Below are 24,483 nucleotides of genomic sequence, written 5' to 3'. Positions count from 1 at the left end.
CACCCATCGGATGGGTGGAATAAGCATGAAAGAGAGTCAATTTTAAGTGAACGATAAATTTCCAAACGGGATAGTGGGAGGATACTCGGCCATTCCAAAGGGTAGTCGCAGGAATTGATAATTGTCAGAGGGTTTTTAATGGTGGAACGGACGACTTGTGAGCGAGCGCGATCACAACCACCACTGTGGAGTTATCACAGAAATATATTGCAGCTCAAGTTTAAGCCTATCCTATGCGGGTGTTCCCATCCTATACCATCCCACCAATCCCACTGGAGAGAAATGTCTCGTTCACTCCAACCAGAGAGTCTTCATCGCCCTTGGCTCAAGATTTACCTTGAGAGTGTTCCCCCGAAGCTCAAACTGGTCGACCAAACTAACATTATGGCTATTGTCCGTCAAATATGCACTGATCTTACTCGCCTTAACCCCAGCTAAGTTGATAATCGCGTCATATGTATAATGTGCAGCATTGATTATAGGGATCGCCACAGTGCCGTTTTTGTTTTCGTAGGCACTCACGTATACATTTTCCACGTTGCTCGTTGCAGCAATGCGTACAGACCCAGGTCGAGAAAACCTAAAATATGATGCAAAGGCCCAAAGCCGCGAGGAAATTTCGTAACTGTCTCCGTTGAGTCGAATGAGTGCGTTGTCCCCGTCAGTCTGTTGCGCGCACCACCAGTGAGTGTAGCCAGAGGTGTCGCTGTTGGCGAAGGCATTGTGCATATACAGTCCCCATTGAAGGCCTTCACTGACGGGATATTAGGGGTTGAGAAGAGCCTGCGAACGGGAGGTTTACTGACGCGAGCTGGCCTGTCATATCCCAGGTGGTGTTCCATGGTCCCGAGCCCTTGGACGTAAGTGTTAGCACAACTGAATATCTTTCTATTTCAAGAGAATTTCTCACATCAGCCCATTCAGTCATGATATTTGCTTTGTTTATCACATTGAACGGCCTCTCGGGGTTGCTCTGGTAATTATGCCACGTCTTTCCTAGTTAGCTTTATGCTAGAAGAGCAAGCGAGCATATAACTGACCGCAACATCGAACAAGTCTTCACCGCCTGCCTTCTGTATTTCGTAGAGGATATTTCTTTCCTGTCTCGCTCCGGTTGCATCGCAACAACTAATCTCCAGTTCCGGGAAAGCTTTTTTCACCGTAGGATACAGCACCTCCAAGAAATCTTTAGCCTGAAATCCATCCGACAGCATACTTTCATAGGTAATTGGATTGAAGTCAGGCTCATTCCATGCTCCGAGAAGGGAAATGGAAGCCCCATTATGCTTATAGTAGTTGACATACTGCACAAGATAGTCCGCGTACGCCTGACGCCAGTCGTGAGTGCAGTTAGTTCCGCGAACACCGCAGACATAGCCACCGTCATTTTCAGTTCCGACAGTCTTCATGCAACCAGGTGCGGACCACGCGTCTGCATAGATGTAGAGGTTTGGGTTGTATTCCAGGGCCGTCTTCGTCAGTTCAAACTGGCAGTTGTCGTTTCCATCCCAGACGTAGTTAAATGGGCCAGCTGGGGTGGCTGGACATTCCGGCAAAATTGTGGTACCCGGAGAGGAACCAATACCGTTCCGTAATATGGAAAGTGCACCGATATTCTCGTCAAAGAGGATTTGGGTCACCTTTTGCTGATTTACAGAGGAAAGGCCCTCGGATCCAAATTGTTGACAGGCAACCCCGAATGCACCTGAGCATCCACCACCAATCATTGTTTGATATCGGTCAAATGCATTGATGCCAATAGTAACAGCGTCATCGAAATCCTGAGTATAATCCCATGCCGAAACATTGCCCAGGATGGCCAAGAGAATACAAATTGGGGATTTCATATTGACGAGTAGGCAACTAGAATAGCCAAGAAAAATTTTGAATTCACAGCATGTTCTTTTTATATAACTCCATTTAACCGTCAAATTTCTTAGTCAAATCTTAATTCTAGTAAGTCTCCCTAACGTTAAGTCAGCCATTATCTTTCCCCCTAAGTTCAAACGACTAGTCGATTTACCCCAATTCACCCGCGCTTTGACTTCAATCGATCTGAACGTCCTGCTAAGCTTATATTTAGGCTAATATTACCCCAACCGCCGTACACACCGGAAATTCAGAGACGCAGAGATGCAATAATAGCCCTCTGAGGACTTCTAAGAATGGCAATTTGTTTGTTGGTACTCATCAACCCGATGGCTATGCTCTAAACACAAACAGAATATTACCCAAGCGAGGATACCACACAGGCGAGTAAGCCCCCAACTGTGACGCATGGTTCGAGGACAGGTCACGTGTAGTTATCTAGTCCCGAGTGGGATACCCGGGGTAGTATTGTTTTGCAGTTGTTCGCTCTCTCCCTTTCTCTTCTCTTTCTTTCCACAGTTTACAACTTTTCTGAATGGCACACGAATTATCCCGTACTGGCCTGTGACAAAAACAGTCTAATTTTTCAATTTTTCGTGGAGAATGACACATCCGTAAATAGAAGCTAGACACATAACGAGAACGGAGGTAAGTTAGAATATTTGTGAAGAGTCAATCAGCAGTTTTATACGTCTTGGCATAAAGTAATTTAGTTAGCCAAAACGGGTATGGGCTTTGGGTCCTAGGTATAGACCCGACCCACAGCGAGGCCTACTCCAGGCGAAAGCAGCCAATCCCGGACCCCGCAGGATTGGGTCACTATGCATGTAGCGCTCATAGAGTGTATAGCTGGTCTCGAGAGTTGGAGGAGCTGAGGCCAGAGTTGTGGCGTTGGGGCTAAACCTATTTGGGAATTCAACTCTCGAGGTCAGCTGACGAAGAGGGTTTAGCGCAGTATGGTGACCAAGCCCTTGTACACATACACCTATTTTTTTTACCTTCTACCCACCCTTCACATACGGCTTTAGACCACGCTCTTCACACTAAGCTATGGCGAATTCCCAAACCTATGAAGACCAAGGTAGTACCCTCAACGATACGACCGATCGATATATCAGGGAGCGGAAAGAGAGAGAGGAAGGTTCAGAAGTACGTAGATATCTAACGAATATCTGGCAGATATCTAGCAGACGCTAACCTTAGGTAGTGGATCCCCGACTTTACTAGTCTAACCTATCTTACTAACACTAAGCGTTGGAATTTGGACTAATGCTACATTAGGTGAAGGTATCCTCTTATTCAATATAAGAAGAAGAAGAAGAAGAAAAGAAAGAGATACGAACATGATTTACCCCTCCAAACCGCTTACCCCTCTTTACCCCACCAGATCGATGACATATTCCTTATCACGCCATCAGTTCTATTATATTTCCTTCCCTGATTCTATTCTGGTTATCTGATATAAAGTATGTGACTTTGACCACTTTCTGTCTATAAATACGCGCGAGACACTAAGTAGAAATAACAGACCTTTCACTCTCTTCAAATATTCTACTATCCCTTTCTATCTGCTTAGAAAGACCTTCTGCTTAGTCCTTTGTTTGAGGATTGTGGATTGTGCTCATTTAGAGTGCATAAGCCCTTTGTACTCTATCTTATTCTTTTCTATCTTTATCCGATTAAGCCTTCCTTGGTCGGGTAGTTAACGGTCCGTGGTGGGGAAGTGTCAGCAAAAGCGTACCTCGCGCCACGAAAAGTGTCAGGACCACTGACTGATGATACTAACTACGGCCTGAGGCATACTTAGATGCCATCGGAGTATTATGTTGTTGGGCTTCACCGCCTGCAGCCGGGCCAGTCTGTATTTAAGTGAAGCCCCGCTGGACCTGGGAAGGGCCAGCGTTCAGTTTATCTTACAATCCACTATATTGTATTACACGCATATAAAGGTGTCTACCTCGCTTACCCATCCTGACCTAGAGACTACTGCGTGGTCTTATAAAAAGCTTCGTGGTATCCGCCTCCCTCCGCGGCCAACAATAACTAATAGATATCTAAGGACTTAGTTACTTATAGTGCCGTGCTCGTAGTCCGGGACCTAACAAAATATCTCTCTAATATAGATTAAGATATTATTTTCTTCGTCCTAAAAGCCTATTAGTATCTAGATATCTGCTAAATATCCTGCGAATATCTAACTTACTTTCTTATAGGGGGGGGGAGGTTAATTTTGCCTGAGGGGGTATCTTTAAGATAAAGGCAAGGTAGTTCCGGAGGAACTTAGGTTAGTTAATTTCGAAGGGCATAGAAAATGGATGTCTATCAGATATCTGCCAAATATCCCACTCCTCCGTAGGATTAACTCACTTGATTTTATCAAGGGAAGGTAGAAATTAGGTTTTTCTCATTACTAGTTAGTTCTCTGATCGACATTTAATAGATATTTGATGAATATTTGATAGATTTGATGAATTTGAGGGCTTAGGGGATAAACAGACCTTTGATTGAGGGGTGTGGAGTGGATAGAAAAGTGAGTTGTAATGCCAAGGTAATAATGTGGGTACTACCAGAGTTGGGTGCTAAACCCGATTAGGAAGTGGGAGCCACAACTCTGGTCTCAGCTCTTCCAACTCTCGAGCTCAGCTGCATCCTGGCGCTGATAAAGAAATAAAATACAAGTATACACTAAATGCTGTTAGGTATGCAGGGATCGTGTCCAAGGCCATATCGATACAAAAAAGCCGAAAAATCGCAAATATCTCAGTCTTCGCGGCGACCGAGTTCGCACGAGGTATCGGTAGCCTCGTCTCCTTGAAAGCTTATTCTCCGCAGCAACGTGGGCATCAGGCGACGCGCGTGTCGCGAAGGCGAGGATGATAAGCGGGGCGCGCTGATGATTGAAGGGACCTCGGTGTAGCGGTAACGATACTGGGCCCCTAGGAGCACGATTCGACCATAGGTCCAGAAGAGGCAGAAGCCGAAGACAGCGGCAAGGAGGAAGCCGCAGAAGGTGAGGAAAATCCAGTGTTGGCCCATCTATGTTTGTTAGCGGTGATCAAGCGGCCTGGGGTCTCGGAATATGTTACCCAGAAAATAAAATACGCGTCCTTGCCGTGCCAGCTATTTCCAGTGTGGTGGATGAAGAAACTCCAGGAGTACTTCATATACTCATCCTGCATAAGAATGCGGACACGGCTCATCTCGGACGGATAGTCTTTTATATACTCTTTCCAGATAACCGATAGGAACAGTGGCCCAGTCGAGTACATAACGGTGATATAGGGGAGGAGCCAGTGTTGGTCGTACTGCTGAAGCAATTCGATCACGCGTAGGAAGAAGGGATGCTGGGGCACCGAGCCCATCGCATCATTAGAGATACCAGTGGGTACAGTGCGACGCACCCACGCGGGGTAAGCGAGTAGGGGATCTAAGCGACGATTGCAGCCCTAGTGAGAGTTAGACTATTCGTATCAAAAGTGACTATTACTAGATAAATTTATACATCGTCCAAATCAATATAAGTTCCACCATAGTGTGCCAGAAGGAAATAGCGGATCGAGTCTGCGCGCTGGATGGGATATTTGTAACCGTCAAAAGTCTTCAGGAACCAGGGATATTGAGCGGCGATGAAGTCGCGCGATTTTTCATTCGTCCACAGCTGGAACACTCGTTAGCATGGATTCAAGTCGAGTCACACGAGGGTCGTACAATATACTCGTAGTCCGGGTGCATGTCAATGCAGCTCTGCTGGGCATCGACCCAGACCTCAGGAATAGTTTCGTTTTTGTAGGTCTGATGAATAATCTTAGGGATGATCTGGGGGCGTTCTTCGATCAGGCTGGAGTTTGGCGAGGAAAACTCGGCGCGGTGAATCGCGTCGGCGCCGGCATCTTCGACGAGTAGCGATAGCAGCGTCGAGACACTGCGAAGCAGGAGAATGAGAATGAGAAGGTTGATCAGGAGAAAGATAAGAAGACGGCGCCGCATTATGATGGTTAAGGGTGGTCCAGTCGGCAGACAAATGCGAAAAGTCAATTGAGAAAGTCTGGAGTCGTCAAATAGCTTCGGCGAGCTAGTATCACGGGCCTTCTAGCTCTAAAGATCTCGAGAGTTGCGTAGAGGATGATTAGTAGTTTTTAGCGCTGTGACATAGATTCGAGGAGGAGGCGAAGACATTAGAACCCAAGTTCGAGTGTGAGAGAGAAAAAGGGGAGAGAAAATAAATAAGAAGTGACCAAGTGGAGAACAAATCGAATTCAAAAGGACGAAAAAAGAGCGTAGGTCGAAGACGAAATAGGAAGGGGCAATCTTATTAAATGTTTTGCTTCGCTGGATGTTCGCTGGATGTTCGCTGGATGTTCGCTGGATGTTCGCTGGATAGTCGCCGGATGCAACTGCAGCCGCTCCACGGAATACGCTGGCCTATGGAATCCTCCCAAGATGGTTTTCGGTGGGATGGAGCCCTATCCGGATTCGTATCAGAGCAATATCAGCCACGCTTTCTTATCTTGCTGCCTATTTATCAACCAACTCGCCACTTATGTTACGATATCAATGGCTCAGGATATCTTCTATTGAGGCACACTGGGTTCCTGCCGCGGAGAACACATAGTCGCAGTTTGCAACAACGTCTTGAATTCGTGATTCTGCCTTCATCATGCATAATGGCGTGCGCATCGCACTGGTAGTCGCGTTAGTGGTTTTATTCTCGTTATATCTTTTGAACGAGCATCTTGAAGATCTCGAAAAACGATACCGTCTGCGCACATACGTACAAGGCTGGCTGCGCCTGCATCGACCAGGTCTCTTCTAAAGTGATAAAGATTGTCTCTATTACCAAACCTAAGGAGTCGTTTGAAACTTGTGCAGGAAATTTTCCTGGTAAGTTTTATCCATTGGTGCATGGTAAAGAATGTCCTACTGACCCGACTTCAAAAAGAGCCGACGACTTTCTATCTAGACCGCTGACGTATCTTGAGACCGGTGTGTCAATGCGCGCACTCAACGCCCTCGATCCTAAAACACGAGCCTCTGGCCTACCTTACCTATCGAGTCGATAACCAGGATGACCTATCATCTGTCATCGGTTTTTGGGCTGATCAATTGTCTTGTGGCTAGTACCACATATATGCTCACACAAATTCGACGGTCCTCTTAGTCTTCGGTTATTCTTTGAGTCAAAAGTCCTTCTTTGTGGTGTTTGCATGGTTAGATAGATCTTCAAGCTCCCTTGTCATTTTCCAAGGTTAAGCCTCCTGAATAGTGGTCTTTGGGGTGATGTTGGGATTTTTGTCATATTGAGAGTTTCTGAATTGGGATCTGTCACATTGACCAGCTCTACTAGGCGTTAAGTAGCAGCGTTAGTTGTAAGGTTGGTAAATGCCTAAACCATATCGGTAAGTTCAAGTTTGGATATAGTAAATATAATATCCACAAACGCTTAGGTGGTTTATTTCTTTTTTTAATTATTTGCGTCCATATCGTGGCTTATAATCCTGTCCAAATTGCTAGGGCTTGATTTACATAATCGCAATACCAGCTTCGTGGGCCATATGTCTATCAACACGGCCGCACTTTTACTTTTGTATAGTGTTAGAAGCGCGTAATTGATTGTTTTCTTGCTCGAGTAATATGCCGTTTTGCATCGCGATTTGACAGCCCCTAATAAGCCGGTTTAACGCGGCCTGGGATGGGGATGAGACAATTATCAGGTAGCCACTGGGGAAAGGAAAGTCTGCCTACAGTGATAAAAAAGTCATTTTGAGTTTTGAACCATTTGGAGATCTCAGAATTTGCCCTTGTTTCACCGTCCTAGCCTATTCCTGGACATTTATGCAAGTCGTCATCTTGTATGTCCTAGCCATGACGCCTCTTACTATTACGTTTGCAACTATGAGCTGAGAAAAGGAGTTTAATTGTTTGAATCTTTTACGCTGTCACGCATGGTTTGAGGACAGGTCAAGTGTAGTAAGCTAGTTGTCAAAACGAAGACCACTTGACCAAAAATGCCAATGACACTTTAAGTGTTAAGATAATCGTTATTTCGTGCCGACACTAGTCCAGATTGGGACTCGGGGGGTGGTATTGTTTTGCAGTTGTTCGCTCTCTCCCTCTCTTCTCTTTCTTTCCTCAGTTTAGAACTTTTCTGAATGGCACACGAGTTTCCAGTACTGGCCTGTGACACAGTCGGTATCTACATGCATTTACCATAGCAAGTAGCAAAATGTACCGATATCAGAATCGATAATTGGGCCTCAAGGCCTGGTGTCTAATTGGGCGCCGCCGCTTTCCAGAACAGCCACCCCACGGCCGCAACGAACTTCAGTCCCGCCGCCATCCACAGAGCCGACTCCATGCTACCGCTGCTGCGGCTGAGCCACCCACCTACAATCGCACCGATCAGCAACGACACCACCCCTCCGATCCGACTGTTCCGCTTGACGTTGGTTATGGATTTCTCTGCGATCCTGGGCTCCGACGCAATATCGAAATAGACGCTAGTCAGAACCACGGTCGGGATTTCATTAAACCCGAGCGACCTACTGCAGGTCATCGCACCGGCGGACTGGAAAGCGAGCAGACCGATAGGGATCAGCTCCAGGAAGAGCTGGCCCCCGTCCAGAGACATGTCGGTCGACGTGTGGGGGATCAGGTCGGCCTGAATAACAACAGCGGCGATGATGATCAGGATGGTCTGAACGAGGAAGGAAACGAAAAGAGTGCCGCGACGGAGAGTGCCCACGCGCCGCATGATAGTGGAGAAGATCATGGCGCCGGTGAAGAAGGAGACGATGGAGACGAGGGATTTGAGCCAGCCCCAGGGCTTGCTTTTAGGCAGAGCGGAGGCACCAAGACCCAGGAAGATGGTATTTCCTATCAAAGATCAAAGCTCACATCTTAGCCCAAGCCAGTGTGGACGTCTCTATGGAAGCGGAGTCCTGAGTCATACCGGTTTGCATTCCCAAAAAGCAGGACCAGACATTGTAGGCGCTGCTATCGCACAGTCCGGCCAGGAAACACAGCAGCAGGCACACCAGGTCGGCATGGGTAGGGTCCAGGTTCTGCCTCCACTGGCGAGAGAGAGTGGACTCCCGAGGCTTGTCCCGCCGGAGACTGGACTCGAGATCGGGGACCGCTGTGGGCCGAGAGGCTTTCTCCATCATGTGTCTGGATGAACGTGTGAAAGTTTAAGCACTCAAACTAGACAAGATTCCGGGTTTTCAGAGGTGATAGAGACCGAGCACATGGTCTTTATAAATAACTTGGGGCAAGCTGAATTCTTCACAATTTTTCTTTGGCCCCTTTCGGTTGAACTTCCTACAAAACTAAGAATTTGTGTCCTCACTCGATCAACAAGTTCCGACCATAGGTTTGGGTTGTTCACGGCGCAGCCAATGAAAAGCTTGGTCGTTGCCATCCAACTAAAGGTGTACTGAACTTTTCGTTCAACCTCATGTAGGAGGGACGGGCGGTCAAGAGGGCTTCCAGGTTCGACCTAACGAAGCCGGTTTACTTGTCCCGGCTAGTTGCGAGTGGAACATTCGAACGCCATGGTCACAGCAAAGTTCAAAGAACGGCCAAGTTTAGGTTTCTGCCAAGGAAGTGTTCATGTGTTACCACGGGACGAGCCCGACCCTAACATGTGAGCGCTTACGATCATCCATTCAGCGATGTTCTTAAATTTAGAAACATATAGGCATTGACAACAGGCTGATAAGGGACTGATAATTGAACATCACTAATAATTTTAGATGTGCTGACAGCAAATTATGAAAACATGAGGTCTCAAAATTGAAATAGCAGCATTTAAGTGTTTCTATAACCAACCGCGGTACCGAAAATAGGAGTACCGATGAAGGGAATGAACTGAGCCAAGTTTCTACGCAGCTATATAACCCTGGCACTATTGGAGATATAGATATATAAAAACGATTGCAAACTAGTTTACACACGACTGTATGGGATTACCAGCCTGTGAAATTGCCAGTTTCGTGGTAATACTTCCTGTCACCTTGATGGATAACCCGGTGTCCGGGAGGAAGTCGTGACATTGTGACACGTAGTGTAGACGTGCATGATTGATAACGTGCAGGGCTTAGGACATCAATCGGTGGAGCTGCATGTACCGCGAAGGAACTAAGCGGGTCGTATAAAAAAGCTGACAGTTCTGGACTTTGAGTAGAATGGTAATTGGCATAAAATTGACGGGCAAAAAGTGGATTTTCTTGTGGGTTTTATTGCGGAACCGAGACGGCCCTCCTTTCTAGTCTCAGCCTTGTTTCAGCCTAAACATTATTTGTCACACGTGCCGGGGTATCGAATTAACTGTGTCTGATAGTTCCTGGGCGGCAATTACAACCGGGCAAGGCTAAATGGCATTCTATGTATGGCGGGATTGCAAGCAGTGAACGGGAATTACAAAATATGGTTGAACCCGATGGCCTCCAACCCCCGCATCCACGCTAAATTCACAAATTCATTTGATCTTTAGATTGGAGGAGATCAGAATCTTGATATTCACAAGCGTGGTCAGCCTCGGCTGTGGGTGGTATACAATCTTTTGGGCGCAAGGTTTACATCTAAACGCGAGGCCAATTCTTTTGAAATTTCCATTCCACCAACGGTCAACAATTATTTGAGGGACCCTGTTCCTGAAGCAAACCAGGTTTGACCCAGGGGTCAAACCTAACACACTGAGATAGGCAAACGCACACAACCTCTCACAAGCTTCAGATCACAGATCCAAAGCCACAGTGGAGCCAGGGAAGGAAGGAACCACGGTGCTCTGGATTTACCTATTGCCATGCGCCCGTCGCCCCGGGGCCTCCCACTTCGCACTAAATTTCGGTCTTGTCACTATCGTTGATTTGGCGCGGAACCAAGACATTTCGGCTCTGATGAGAGGAGGCTTGTCTTCTATACGGTCAAACAGACGTTTCTGCTCTGGGCTTGGTCTCGAAGATATAAAGAGCAGCGGTTTCCTTCGAGGATTTGATTGTAACGCAGAAAATAAGTTCGCAATCAAGAAAATTACTATTTTATCAAAATTCTAAACATGACTATCATGATCACCGCCGAGAAGGATGGATACTACGAGGTCAACGGGGCCCGACAGGAGCCTACCGTGTCTCTCTATATGACTCCGGCAGCTTCCAAGTTCCGACGCATGCTCAAAGACACGAAAGACCTCATTGTATGTCCTGGCGTGTACGATGGCCTCTCTGCCCGCATTGCAATGGAGGTAGGGTTCAAGGGTCTCTACATGGTAAGAACTCCGAACTATGTCTTTACATTCCTGTATACTGATAAAAAACATAGACTGGTGCTGGAACTACCGCATCACGCTTGAGAATGGCGGACCTTGGCCTGGCTCAGCTTCATGATATGAAAACCAACGCTGAAATGATTGCGAATTTGGATCCATTTGGCCCCCCGTTGATAGCGGACATGGATACCGGCTACGGAGGTCAGTTATCAACGGCCCAAATCAAAACAACTTTACCTTCTGCATGAAAAATGACTGATTTACTTCAAGGCCCTTTGATGGTGTCAAAGTCCATACAAAAATACATCCAGGCTGGCGTGGCTGGCTTCCATATTGAAGACCAGATCCAGAACAAACGTTGTGGACACCTGCAAGGCAAGAAGGCCGTTGGCCTGGACGAGTACCTCACACGTATCCGTGCCGCCAAACTGACCAAGGATCGTCTGCACTCGGGCATCGTTCTTATTGCACGAACTGACGCACTCCAGCAACATGGTTATCAGGAGTGCATTCGTCGGCTGAAGGCCGCCAGGGACATTGGAGCTGATGTCGGGCTGCTCGAAGGGTTCACCTCGAAAGAGCAAGCCCGACAAGCAGTCCAGGATCTGGCTCCCTGGCCCCTTCTTCTCAACATGATGGAGAATGGGGCGACCCCTCTCATCACCACGAAAGAGGCCGAGGAGATGGGCTTCAGGATCATGGTCTTTTCATTTGCTACAATAACCCCAGCTTACCAGGGAATTAAGACGACTTTGCAGCACCTCAAGACAGAAGGAGTTGTAGGTACTCCTGAAGGACTAGGTCCAAGAACAATCTTCGAGGTCTGCGGGTTGGCGGATGCCATGAAGGTTGACACAGAATCCGAAGGCGATGGCTTTGCCGATGGTGTCTAGCAATATGTATTTGTGTATTCTTACTTTGGAGGATTAATGGAGTTCATATGGCTACTTAAATATTCAAATTGCAAACAACATTCTGAGTATTTTCAGTGATTAGCCAGAAAGGCCCTCAGCCCGGTCCGAGTCTTGGTATTGGATCTGCTCTACAATCTCGTTGACCATTGCAACCGGAAATTTCTTGGAAAATTCTGCCTCACTTTGTGCGCTTTTGATGTACTGCTGTATGAATGAGATTTAGATTATACCGACGACGTTTCAAGAACATTCTTGACAAATCGCATGGAGAGTTTTAATCCGGAGTACTGGTCAGCTTGTTCTGCAGGAATAATAAGCCGGGCTGGAAAAGGCAAAGGGGTTGGCAGCGCGTGGTTGTGACTGGATGATTGGGCTTGCAGGCGAACCTTTTTACTTGGAGACACACCCGACATTGGGGAAACTTGGAGCATTGGAGAAATCCCACTGAGATTCCAGATATCTACGGAGGTTCCTTTGGATAAGGAGGGTTGGTCTGGTTGGTGTATATTTCAGAAAGGCACGAAGGGACCCGGCCGTTTCATTGTGCCGGAAACGTCGCGCGGAAGATGGGGACTATGAATGCCTCGACTAGAGGCTTAGATTTCCGTACGACCAGGGAATCCGTTTGCCTGTGCCAAGATAAGGTTACCATCGATCTCTCACGCTAAAATTTAAGCTTTGCCAAAATAAAGAGCCACCTTTGTGTTTTGGGGTTGCCGGGTGGTGGGGCGTAGAACTTTCAACAGAACTGGAGAAGACATGATTGTGCGGTATTGGCTGGACAATACTTCCATGAACCCTAAAGTTGTTGACAGTTCTGCATCGGAACCAGTATGACATATAGAAACACCACACGAGTGGTTAGCGGTGGCTCTTGGAAACAGTGTGGACTCCATGCAGGGAGGAGTGGTGATATTGGCTCGGGTCTGTACATTCTCTCCTTTCGTTTTCTATATCGCTCCAGAAGTCAACGCGCAATCATCTCCTACCTATATACTCTCATCCTCGCCTTTGTTTTATCTCATGGAGTACACAAACGTGTATTTTCCAAAGTACAGATCAATCTACAACATGCATGAAGAGACAAACCGTGATCGCATTGCGAACGCGAAAGATTTATGAGATACAGAATTCCCACCCATTATCACAATATCATAATATGAGAGACAAATTGGTATTACAGGAACATATCACAGATCCATATGTCGCTATTTAATATCACGCACTAGAATACTGCACCATCGGGTCCCGGCCCATGCTCGGGACAATAGGAGGGCCAATTACCTTTATTTGATTTATCAGTCGCGCTATACGGCAATGGCACCATGCTCGCAAGGTATGGCTGGTGAGGCGGGAGGGGTTTCCTCTCGCCATGTTTGAGCCGTCCATGATAGTCATATTCGAGAGAAAAGTCGCTCTTCCAATGCCTAGGCTCGTAGGTTCTATAGTGAGCCAGCTCAAGAGGGTAAGCACCCGGGGATAATGGGACCGCGACAGGAATATATTCCTGATGATATGATACAGAGAGATCCCCAGATGCAGAGTGGGGCACTCCTGGCGGAGTATTGGTGGCTTCGAAAGCCATGGAGTACCACCATCCGGGTTGCAAGGTGGGATTAAGACCCAGGTCGGGAGAGACGGGGCAAGGTGGCCACGCTGCCATTGTGGGGTTGGTTGTTGGCATTGGATTGAGTATACATGAGCCAGGATAGACGGGGTACCCCAGGGTGGAAGGCATCACAGCAAATGTGGTGCTCACAATGAGACCTTTGGCGACTGGAGAGGTCCTAACCGGCTGCTCAAAGGAGGTAGCAGGCGGGTTGAGATCTCGGAAAGTTCGGGCGGCATGGGATCTGTCTGAGGTATGGAAATTCTCTACCAATGGACTCGGTACCAACTGTTGAGCCATAGAGGCTTTCCTCTTCTGGTCTATCGGCTGGGACTGCACATCTAGTAGTGCGCAGGCCGGAAGACCTGACCAATCCCAGCCTGTGGTGGATGTCCCCTTTGTCCCCGGTGATGGCCCTTCATTGTGTGGAGGAGTAGCTGAGGATCCCTTCTCATCCTTTTCAGACTCGCCGTCCCCCGAATCGTAACCAGGGGGCCTACGAATCTTACGGGAAAGCTTGGTGGCCCGCCATTTCCTCAAGCGGCTTCGCAATTGTGTCTCACTAGAAAATGCCAAATAACCACCAAAAGACACACAACTAATGGAAGCAATAGCTCACCTTGGGTTAAAATCATCCGAACGAATCTGTTTGAGGACATGCTTGAGAGGCCATTCCTCCTCCACGTATAACGTACTGATCAAAGCTTTCTTCCTTTCCCACACACATGACGATATCGAAGTTTTCATGCTTTCAGTGTTATAATAAGGGAGGGCCCTGAAGAAGGGGGCAAGAGAAGTAACGAAACGGTGACAAGGGGTTTATGTAGACACCGGAGACACTGGGAGCCAAGAAGACTGGTGAGGCTCGATATAGAATGGACCACTGAGTGATAGGATCTGGGTCTTTCCAATGTACTACACGAATCAGGCCTACAGTTCCCATAATGTGGGTTTGTCACGAACGTCCCCTCCTCTTTCCCATGTGGCGTCAAAGTACACATGGTTGATCACCTCGGGATTAGTCGATCAGGATCCAACCAAATCAACTCACCGAATGGAGTCCTTGGCGCATAGAAACAACGCAAGGCGGAGAGAGGGGAATCTCAGCCGGTCATAGGCCCACTGACACTGACTCACAGGACTAGCCTTATGGAACCACAGATCCCGACCAGATAAGTCGATTGTCCGGATTCTCCAGTCCGGTGTTGTTCCACCGGCTCATAATAAGTCCCCGCAGGATCTCCAAAACTCCAAGGTCGTCGATCGTCGTCGATCCGCCAACCTCGCGTGGTTCTTGTGTGGGTTTGGTACTGGATGGCCTCCACAAACAGCGACCCGGTCCGTTGGATGAACTCACTCGAACAATACTATTGGCTCCGTCGCGCTACATCCTCAACCGACGCCAGTTTCATCGCACCGGCTAGCTTGACTATTACAACGGGACTCTCCTTGGCTTCTCCCATCAACTTCACTTACAGCCTTCTAAAGTTGCTATGCTTAAGTATACCACAGCGCACTACTCGCAGATCTCCGAATGCGTTCTCAACCGCCAAAGTTGGTTGGTTAGCTACTTCGGTTGCATGCCTCTGTTGCATGCCGCTACCCAAGACTTCCGCGGAGCACAAGCTGTCCAATGGGGAAATGGGCCTCTCCACCTATCAGAACTCCCAGCAGTTGACTGCCAGCTCCTACTGATACCCAACTCGCCTATCACCCCATGACTTCGGCCGAAATGTTCCCATAGAACCGCTGCTCCCCATGAGACTGAGGCCTGGTATTTGCCCACCGACGGTTACCAGCAGCAGTAACTCCAGCAGCTCCCGCCGCAGTCCTTGATGATTCTGGACCAAATCTACGCTGGCAGGATGCAAAGACATAGGAAAACAGCGGAAGCACCACTGGCCCAGAATTGCTTTGACGTCTAGCATATTCGCAGTATGTCTTTACTTAGCCCCGTAAAAAGAGCGCTTGTATTTGCGTCTGTTGGGTAGCCCTAATACAACTCTTATTTGCTACGCACTTATTCACTTCGTCGATCACGTGCCATACTTTGGCTTACAACTTAAGGTTTCTTGCCAAGATCAATCTGTTCTCGAACAGAAAGCCGATTAAAAGGTGTTTTAATATCTATTACGCGTGATGGCGTTCCCGCCCCTGAAAGCAGCTCGTGATACCCTGCTTTATTGGACCAGTCTGCGTTTCATCCCGTTAGCCCCACCACTACCGTGCTCCGCGTCGCCACCCACTTAAAGATTAAACTATGATCGGTGTAATGTCAAAACTTAAATTCTCTGATTTTCGGTCAAGTTTTGGTACTAGTACTGAACTGTGAGACAATAATGGACGGATTTAGAAGGTCGCAATTTAGAACAGAAAAAAACCACGGTAACAGGTTAAACTTGTTCTGCGGGATTGGTCCCAATGTCCTTGAGTTCGTCTTTTTGCGCGACATTACTTATTAGTTGTATTCCTTCCCCCTCTCCTCAGACTTACTAAAAAGAACCAACGAATCTTCTTGGAGGTGACCCGTTTTTAAGATTGTCAAGGCTGAGGAGCGGCATACGGAGCGGGTGGTGAAACAGTTTTAGGGTTTACCATTAAGGGCCCTCCCTCAAGACTTCACATTCATTTCACTCTCTGGATGCCTGCCTAAGTTCCTTGCTTGCTTGCAAAGGGTAAAAGCCCTTAGTGTGAATTGTTCTCGTTGAGACTATGTCTGATTATAGTCTATCCTATGAGTCATCCTTTATCCGATTTGGATCGAATAGTTGGATAAAGCCCCTATTAGGCATAAGGGGGTACGTAAAGCCTAGTTGGCGCCACGAACGACTGCTTCGTGGTATCACCGCCCTTTTTGTCTAACAAACCTATATATTAAATTCAACAAAATAGCTAAAAATAAATAGTGTTTGTTTCCATAATCTAAAGGGCCAATAGCTATAGGGAAAGATATAATATAAATCAATACCGCTTATTAGGCCTCGGCATGGTGCAGTTCCAGTTCCAATATCCAGAACCGCGCACCGCACCGCATAGCATATTTTCGCGGTTCCAAAAGTGTCGCACCGCACTGCAAGAACCGCAAATGCATAAATGTGCCAAGGATCCCCTTTTCTGGATGGATTAAAAAATTTTATGATTAGGTATTATTCTAAAGGTGGCTAGTCTATATACATTTGAAAGGATATATAAGTACTGTGTTACTATAAACCCTCCTACTACTTTAGAAGTTATATAGATTACCTATATTACCTAAATAAATGTACATATATTTTCTGTTTATCTTGCTCGTAGAAACGCTGGTCCGAACCGCGAAAATGCGGTGCGGTGCGGTGCGGTGCGGTTCCGGTTCCGCGCGGTGCTATGGCGAGGCCTACCGCTCATGTAAGACTATACTTTGAGCCAGTTTTCGACTACTAGACTTCAGCCGTAGGCTTCCACTGTCCTGTGTAAGTCGCATGCGGTTACTCATAGTATCGTTTACATGCGCCGGATATGTCTGGCCTTGCGTCGATCTAGGAATTTTAAGGCGGCCGGTCCTTTTCAGTGGGGCCCAAAAGGTATAATCGTTGGATTTTCCCAATATTCTGTTACTTGTAAGATTAAAGAGTAGTGGGAATGTATTCATGAGCTCTCCGCCAAGTGTCGGTAGTCGGATCACGTTCATTCCATGTAAATCGCAAAAAGAGTTGGTCACGGCTTGGCTTCCACCTCGCAATATCGTCCTCTGTCGTTCCTTGAGGAAGCCCATCTTGTGGTCTAAAAATCCTAATGGGTCCCATGCGTGCCTCTTCCGGGATGAGAATTGATGTCGATATTGAATTTTCGAAGCCTGCAGGCATGGAATATATGCTTGCGATAGTCTCGTCGTCCGGAGCGGCGACAAGAGTGCTCAGGTCGATTTTCGAATCCTCGCTATCCTTGCATTGACTGTCGGGTAGATGATCACCGGGTGGATTGGTTGATTTCAGTAATGCAGAACTGGCTCTCGCTTGACCTGCATTCATTGCCATCCCGTATCTTTCTTCTAACGCCATGATCTGCTCCCCAAAAGTGAGCACGGAACGGGTCTGGTAGATCCCCAGCACCCGTGGAGCTCGGCGTAATAGGGCGAGTGCTGTGCGTCTGGTTCTAGGTTCGCGGCATCTGAGGCAGGTGAACCAGAGTGGAAGACCGACACTGAGTTCAAATGTGCACGGTGGTTGTGTTCCGTCCGGTCGTGCTGTCGCATGAAGCGCGATTTCGGACTGTTCCACTATGTTTTGGAAGTTTTGCGTATATGCGTCTGTATCGGTTTGTGCTGATGATAGGCAGAGGCGGAGTGTTATAAACAGCGCCTCGTAAGAAGCGAATAGCAGAGCGCCCATTCCAATCTGTTGTGGTGAGACTTCTGTTCTACGTAGGGAGTCCACTAGGATGACAAAGGCAGAGTGCCATATCTCGAGTCTGGCTGATAGGGCTGATTTTTGTCCTGTCAAGTCGTGGAGCTTTGTGAAGTTATCAGTTTCTCGTAAATACTCCACACATTCCCGTTCAAAAACTTGGGTCTCTGCGGCTATGAGGACGATGCCTTCTCGAGCAGACCTGAGGGAGTTAAATCCTTGCGTCGACGTATCCTCGATTTCTTCTAATAAAGAGTCGACTTGAAGTGCTGCAAGAGGGAGAGCGATTGATCCAAGACGAAGGAAGATCGGAACGATGACATCCTCTAAGAAAGATGTGTTGGCTGGTGGCACGATTTCGGCAGCTATTTGGGCGCGGAAAGCTATAATAAGACGCACTCCCTGGGTATAAAGCTGTGAAGCCTCCTCGACACCTCCCTGAAGAGACTCAATGCAGATGAACAGTAGACAACTGATCAGCCCGACAAACATGCTTAAGCGACCTCGCTCAATCTGTTGACGGATGGCAGACACCGAGCGCGAGTACCAACCTAACGCGTTTTGGTGATTTTGATTGAGAGTTTGAGAATGACCGCGGCGTATGGAGGTAAGATTTGGACATGGCTCGGGGCTTTCAAACAGTGCACCAATGGTAATGATAGCATCCCACACGGCAGGTTCACTCCGACAAACTTGTGGGACGATAGTCCTCCAGAAAGTGACATCTAGCACACCACCAACAGAGGGCGCGGCCTGCTGAAAGTAGTAGGCGAAAGACCGGCGTTCTTGCCACACTGTGTTTGGTGCAGATGAAACAGGATTATCGATGATGGAGATGGTGCCCTCATATTCACACTTGTGGCCTGTGGTAGCGCATCGGGTACAGTGTGGCTTTTCTTCTCCGCACTTGACTTTTCTAATTCTATGTGGCGTTTAGTTTCTTTTTTCCCTTTTCGTGAAAGAAACTGATAAATCCTAGAGGATAGAAACACCTACTTGCAGGTCTTGCACCCCTGTCTTGATTTCACATATCCGGTTGAACGGCCCTTCAAACGGGATAATAGGCCAACAGGCATATTGGTAGGACGTCTGGGCAGCTTGCTCAAGATGCCGAGCCTAATGAAGCAACTAGTGACTACAAGTCGCGCAACATTACCTGAATTTCATCCCACTGTGGTCCAGCCAGCAAGAAAACCCAACTCAAATTCTATTACATAAGCTGGTCTTGGCAAGGCCCTAGTCGTGCACGTACAGTTACCCCCATGGGATAGGTGAATTTGGCCTTCCTACAACGGACGAAAGTTAAAACTACGTAAATACCATAAATACCGGCCCGATACATATGCTATTTTTATTGTGTTATTCATAGCTGTACTGGATTACCGCCAATAGAGGTGTCCAAGGATAGAGTAGCAGTAATATGTATGCCGTGTTCCAGAAGTAGGTGAGACAAACAGTCTCCTTGTGTAAATGATGGAACTGATAACGAACCGTACTTTATTACAGCCGGAGTCGAAAACAGATTCACCTCTTAACACACTCATCAATTGTTCCACAAACCTTATTATAGCAGCGCTAATCTGACTTTGGTTAGCGTAATTTACGATCGAACAATGTTACTGTCGAATGAGGCATTATAAAATACTGTAAGGAAACGCATCTGATGCCTCGGGGCAGGTATCCCACTTCGCGCGGGTGAAGTCAGCCAAGTCGTAATCGGAGAGAGTGTTTGGGCCAATTCCAATGCCTACACCACCCGAAGTTCCCGTTGGGTAAATGTGGGTATCGTATTCTGGTATGTAGGCGTGGTAGTTGAAACCCTGGATTGGTTTAAATTTCTTCGTTTACTATAATCGGTTAAGTGACCTTGCTCACCTGCATGCTGATGATAAGATAGCCATACTCGGCAAAGTAGGTGCCGATTTCTTCAACATTCTCGGTTCTTGGCCCATTGATATCTTTGAGTTAAGGAGCGAGGGGAGGCCCGCTACATTGAAGCTCAGCGCAGTAAAGCTACCTCTAGGGGTTGTACCGACAGAGACTACTAGGGAAGGCCCGAAATTGGATAAGCTGGTTTTGGGCTAGGGTTCGGAAATTAATGTCTAAAAGAACCAGAAGAACCAAAATCGTTTGTTTCAGCCACATGACGTAAAGACGTGGAGTATGACGTGCGTCCATGCTCGTCCTTCAACCAGGTGGACTGGACCACTTTTCCGCTGTTTTCGGCCATCGAGTCGAAATTAAAAAGCTGATCGATCATGAGCTGATCCGCTCCTTCGAGTCTTAGGAGGGAGGTGAGCCGCAAATGTGGCCAATGTTTGGTGGTTTTGGTATAGGCAGTAATCCGGGCATGGGCAAGAAGCTTTTCCACAATGTATCGATTGGAAGTCTCGATTGCGATGTATAGAGGAGCATTTCCAAGGCGATTGATCGAAGTGACATTCACTTTCTTGTACTGAAGCAGAAAATCCACCATTTCCCTGTCTCCATTCTCACAGGCCTGGTGAAGGGGGTCGCAACCAGTTTGACCGCATAATCTTCAAGTGACGGTGTATCAAGAGGACTCAGCAGCCTCTTCACAATTGCCAAGTGGCCCCTCTGCACTGCCTCACGGATTGGCTGGCATATTTCTTTCATTTCATTCAAGACTAACGAGCTGGAGTCAAGAATCTTTCCAACCATTTCGTCGTTCCCGTCGCGTGCGGCACGACATAGAAGCTCTATGACCATAGAGTAGCTTGAATATTGAAAGGCCCGTAGTACAGTACAGAATAATGAGTCCACCGGTTGATTGTTTTGGTGGTTTGAATCACCAAATTCCAGAAAGGCGTCGACAATGGGGAGATCTACTTCTTCAAATGCCAAGTCAAATGATGTTTTTCCATCATTGTCCCTGACAGATATGTTGATAGACCTCCAATTAAGCAGGCGGCGTGCTATGGATTCAGACCCATTTGAGACAGCCACGTGTAACGAGGTTTGTCCAGTATCGTGTGTCCCATATTTATATCCAAATCCCTCATGAGCTCCTTGGAGGCATCGAGTATGTCATGGATGTATAAAAGAATGATTTCTTGATTGTGGTAAACTGCCATATCAAGCCATATCCGACACGTGGTGCACTGAGCTTGTACAAGTCCAAAATGTTTCTCTTGCAAAGGTTGACAAAAATCTTGGTCAAATCCAAAGATAAATCAACAAACCAGATGTGATCCGACCAGTACATCACTGCATAATCTCGGAAGAAGAAGTTATCTCGTGAATTGGAGCTTAATACCCTCGCCTCTGCAAGTGCCTTCGCCATATCGATATTTGTGTCATTCTACGATCGAAGAAGCCTCAAGGCAAGATTGCTCATACTGTCCAAGGAGTGACTAGTTGATTGAATGATGCCATTGAGCGTTCTTCCTCCCTTCATCTGAGGCATGACAAAGGTGGAAATTTGTCGATCAAAGGCGGAGGAACCGAGACACGTGACAATGATATCTGCCATCCTTTTATGTGCCTGTTCCGACGAAATAGGTTCATTGAATGTGTCTCTGAAGTCTTTCAGAACATATTGCCTGACACTGTGGCGAACCAGGCGTAAAGACAGTTCCTCCTTGTCGACAATGACAAGGCTTCCACAGCAAGCCAATGTACCACGGATGTTGTTCAAAAGCCGGTCTGGTTTCCATACTATGTCACCTGGTGTTATACTCAAGGCTTCGCGGCGTTCTTCTAATGTCAGTGGTCGTTGGGCCATAATGACCAATTATAGGACACGCCGTTGGTATGACGATCCAGATTTCTGGGACTTGTGCAAAATCCTCCGGAATGATTCAGAAAGTCCTTTTGGAAGATTTGCGAGGGCATGGCGAATAGTTTCATCAGTCTCTATGGCGCACAGAGACTCAATTTGAAGAGCTACCCAAAGCAACATTCCTTGAGATCCTTTGGTAAGAGCCTCTTGGATTTCAAGCAGAATAGAGATATCTCCGACGAGGAGTTGCTTCTGTGTAACACGTCTCTGCAATTCTTCCAAGACTAAGGCTTGGATGGCGGTCGTATTGTCGGGCATCGAGGCAATTGTAACATCATTCAGTCTTTACTGGCTAGCTTTCAATGATTCATCCGCATCCTGACGCATTGAAATTCATAGTGCAATTGAAAAGATCCCTTGAATGGTACGGAGAAATTGAATCAATTTTTGCCTCGCTGTGTCGATCAATTCATCGATGCCATCAATGACGATGAGAGCTCTGTGTTCTGACCGAAATGCCTCGCGGAGGAAAGCAATAAAACTTTCTGGTGTCTCAAAGCCTTCCAATTTTCCAAGGAGCTTCGCCTGCCTCTCAAGGTCCGAGACTCGACTTAGCAACTGTGGAGGGATGGGACCAATTACTGTCTCGGCTCTGAGACTTTCCGAGACATCGTACCGAATAAAAAAGAAGGCAACTGGTGTGGTTTCACTTCGAGTCTGGAGGTGCAAGTCGTTTACGATACTCGCAAGCATCACAGTCTTACCGGCCCCGAGTTTACCGGTATAAAGGAGCGTGGGTAAGCATGCCGTTGTTTGACCCAAATTATTACTTGTGATCCATTTGCTCTTCCAGGCCTGATAGTATGGGCATTCGCGAAACCAAGTTGTGCTTCCGACCTTGCGAATCTGCTTCCACACCACCAAATAGTCATAACTGGAGCAATATTCCAGAACTCGCTGTCGTGCCTGAACCATCTGCTGGTCTGACGCTTTTTTGAAAAACTCCTTCGAGATAGTCCTCAATTGGGGGTTCTTGTTGGCTTCTTATTCCAGACGCTTTGCCATAAGGATGCCCACTTCATCTTTGATTGTGTTCCCCAGTGATTCAAGGTCGGTCTGGAACTTTGCCAGATTGCTATCGGATAGTGAAGACCCAACCCTTTTCAGGACAGACTTGCTCGCGAACTTCAGCATTTCATGACACAGTTGAACAACGATAATGAAATATTCGCAAAATGATGATTGCAGATCCCTTGGGCGGGGATACAGCAGAGCCATGCTTTCGAATCGGGGAGCTGAACGGCCGACATTCATGAAAAGCACAGATAGTTTTTCCATATAAGCGGAGAATCCCGTCATGAGCTATTTCAATTCTGTCAGAGAATTTGATCACAAAATTAAAAAAAAATACTTTGAGCAACCCAATTAGGTTGCTAGAAACAAGCAAAACTTACCGTCAACGACGTGCGCACCTTCGTCCACATTGCACAGGCCACCAGACAATGTGATCCTCCAATTATTATGTCTCCCATTGCAGCAAATTTCTGAGCTGCCTGCAGGAAATTGACCAGCCTAGGCCCCAGGCAGCGGCCACCTTTTCCAACCGCCCGATCAATCTCGGCAGTAAGACGCATGGCATCTTGAGTACTCGGTGGTGACTGGAGTGGTTTGGCTTTGTGGTTGCGAAAAGCTGCCTTTTGCTCTCCAGAAAGGTCAACCTCAAAATCCGAGACAGCCTGTGCCAGGCGAACCTCGGGTTTCAGGCGCGAAGCGGATGTTAGTGCCAGGGACATGATGGACCTGACCCGTCAATATGGCGAGTTGGCTCTTTCCACAGTCGCTTGAGAGAGATAAAAGGATTTGAATTATCATTCAAGGCCATTTTGAGAGGGGGTTGATGAGGCTGAGGTGGGAGGCGCAGTCCATGTGGTGCCCAAGCGGGGTTGGCGCTTAATTATCGAAGGCGATATACCGATGCGGCTGATAGCTGTGATGGCAATAAAAATACCTATGCCGTATACAGATGGCTTGTTTCATATTTCCAATGATCCGAAATGGTATCTTATTCAACACTAGAGTATATACCGAATATCATATACCACGCGAAAAAGCATCCAAATGAAAGGAGTTCGGCCAGCCGTGACGTGTATGGATAATCACACTCAAAAAAACATCTATCTCTGCGTAAATCGAATTTTTGGAATCGTATAGCCACGCCAAGGGCCACGCCTACTAAACTTTGCTCAGTTCTAACTAACTTCACGCGCTATTATTTGATCCTACTCTTGAGTGGTGATCGTTATGGTGGCGGTATGGAATTTCTGGCCACCCCTTTCAGGGGTTGCGGAAGCCGAGCCACGCAATATTAACGAACGCATTATAAATGCCAACCACGATACTAAGCAGCTCCTAGAGCATATCTAGCGCCAATAAGGTCAGATCACTGGGGAGCTGGCCTAATTGTAGGATGAGTTGTCAATAAGTCAAACAGTGAAAATAATATTGTATAGTAGGCTCTAAGTAATAATGTAGGGTTAATCGCGAATAACTAAACTAAGTACATGAGAGAGTGTCCTTATATATCCTTTGTCTCTGAGCCCTAGTCGCACCCGTAGTATACCAGACCTATTCAGTTAGTAATCCCGTTGGTATACCCTGTAGTGTACTAATGCTTGGCGATATACGGTGGTATGTCTATGTTA

General features: G+C 47.1%; 8 protein-coding genes across 8 annotated transcripts; 1 reads left to right on the top strand and 7 right to left on the bottom strand.

Annotated features, from left to right (window-relative positions):
* Positions 1-291: 291 nt before the first annotated feature.
* Positions 292-1,847, bottom strand: N7443_006259 (high-affinity nicotinic acid transporter-like protein; the record flags this gene model as incomplete). Its single annotated transcript, XM_056886315.1, has 4 exons — positions 292-754; positions 807-853; positions 911-991; positions 1,041-1,847. 4 exons carry the CDS (start codon positions 1,845-1,847, stop codon positions 292-294), a joined length of 1,398 nt encoding a protein of 465 aa, XP_056739964.1.
* A 2,782-nt stretch (positions 1,848-4,629) lies between these two features.
* Positions 4,630-5,856, bottom strand: N7443_006258 (glycosyltransferase family 32 protein; the record flags this gene model as incomplete). The annotated part of the gene is made up of 4 exons (XM_056886314.1): positions 4,630-4,905; positions 4,956-5,315; positions 5,372-5,527; positions 5,578-5,856. 4 exons carry the CDS (start codon positions 5,854-5,856, stop codon positions 4,630-4,632), a joined length of 1,071 nt encoding a protein of 356 aa, XP_056739963.1.
* Positions 5,857-8,137: 2,281 nt separating this feature from the next.
* On the bottom strand, positions 8,138-9,029 carry N7443_006257 (YoaK family protein; the record flags this gene model as incomplete). The annotated part of the gene is made up of 2 exons (XM_056886313.1): positions 8,138-8,742; positions 8,819-9,029. 2 exons carry the CDS (start codon positions 9,027-9,029, stop codon positions 8,138-8,140), a joined length of 816 nt encoding a protein of 271 aa, XP_056739962.1.
* A 1,895-nt stretch (positions 9,030-10,924) lies between these two features.
* N7443_006256 (isocitrate lyase/PEP mutase family protein) lies at positions 10,925-12,027 on the top strand (the record flags this gene model as incomplete). The annotated part of the gene is made up of 3 exons (XM_056886312.1): positions 10,925-11,134; positions 11,188-11,335; positions 11,405-12,027. 3 exons carry the CDS (start codon positions 10,925-10,927, stop codon positions 12,025-12,027), a joined length of 981 nt encoding a protein of 326 aa, XP_056739961.1.
* A 1,246-nt stretch (positions 12,028-13,273) lies between these two features.
* N7443_006255 (Clr5 domain-containing protein) lies at positions 13,274-14,404 on the bottom strand (the record flags this gene model as incomplete). Its single annotated transcript, XM_056886311.1, has 2 exons — positions 13,274-14,219; positions 14,277-14,404. The coding sequence occupies 2 exons, from the start codon at positions 14,402-14,404 to the stop codon at positions 13,274-13,276; spliced, it is 1,074 nt and encodes a 357-aa protein (XP_056739960.1).
* Positions 14,405-17,259: 2,855 nt separating this feature from the next.
* On the bottom strand, positions 17,260-19,115 carry N7443_006254 (uncharacterized protein; the record flags this gene model as incomplete). The annotated part of the gene is made up of 2 exons (XM_056886310.1): positions 17,260-18,961; positions 19,036-19,115. 2 exons carry the CDS (start codon positions 19,113-19,115, stop codon positions 17,260-17,262), a joined length of 1,782 nt encoding a protein of 593 aa, XP_056739959.1.
* A 558-nt stretch (positions 19,116-19,673) lies between these two features.
* N7443_006253 (uncharacterized protein) lies at positions 19,674-19,920 on the bottom strand (the record flags this gene model as incomplete). The annotated part of the gene is made up of 2 exons (XM_056886309.1): positions 19,674-19,859; positions 19,915-19,920. The coding sequence occupies 2 exons, from the start codon at positions 19,918-19,920 to the stop codon at positions 19,674-19,676; spliced, it is 192 nt and encodes a 63-aa protein (XP_056739958.1).
* A 2,905-nt stretch (positions 19,921-22,825) lies between these two features.
* N7443_006252 (uncharacterized protein) lies at positions 22,826-23,574 on the bottom strand (the record flags this gene model as incomplete). The annotated part of the gene is made up of 2 exons (XM_056886308.1): positions 22,826-23,143; positions 23,236-23,574. 2 exons carry the CDS (start codon positions 23,572-23,574, stop codon positions 22,826-22,828), a joined length of 657 nt encoding a protein of 218 aa, XP_056739957.1.
* Positions 23,575-24,483: the final 909 nt, after the last annotated feature.

The sequence above is a fragment of the Penicillium atrosanguineum genome, assembly GCF_028827265.1.
Source record: "Penicillium atrosanguineum strain IBT 20685 chromosome Unknown utg000005l_segment0_segment0, whole genome shotgun sequence".
Lineage (NCBI taxonomy): Eukaryota > Fungi > Ascomycota > Eurotiomycetes > Eurotiales > Aspergillaceae > Penicillium > Penicillium atrosanguineum.
This window is presented reverse-complemented; position numbering and strand designations above follow the sequence as displayed.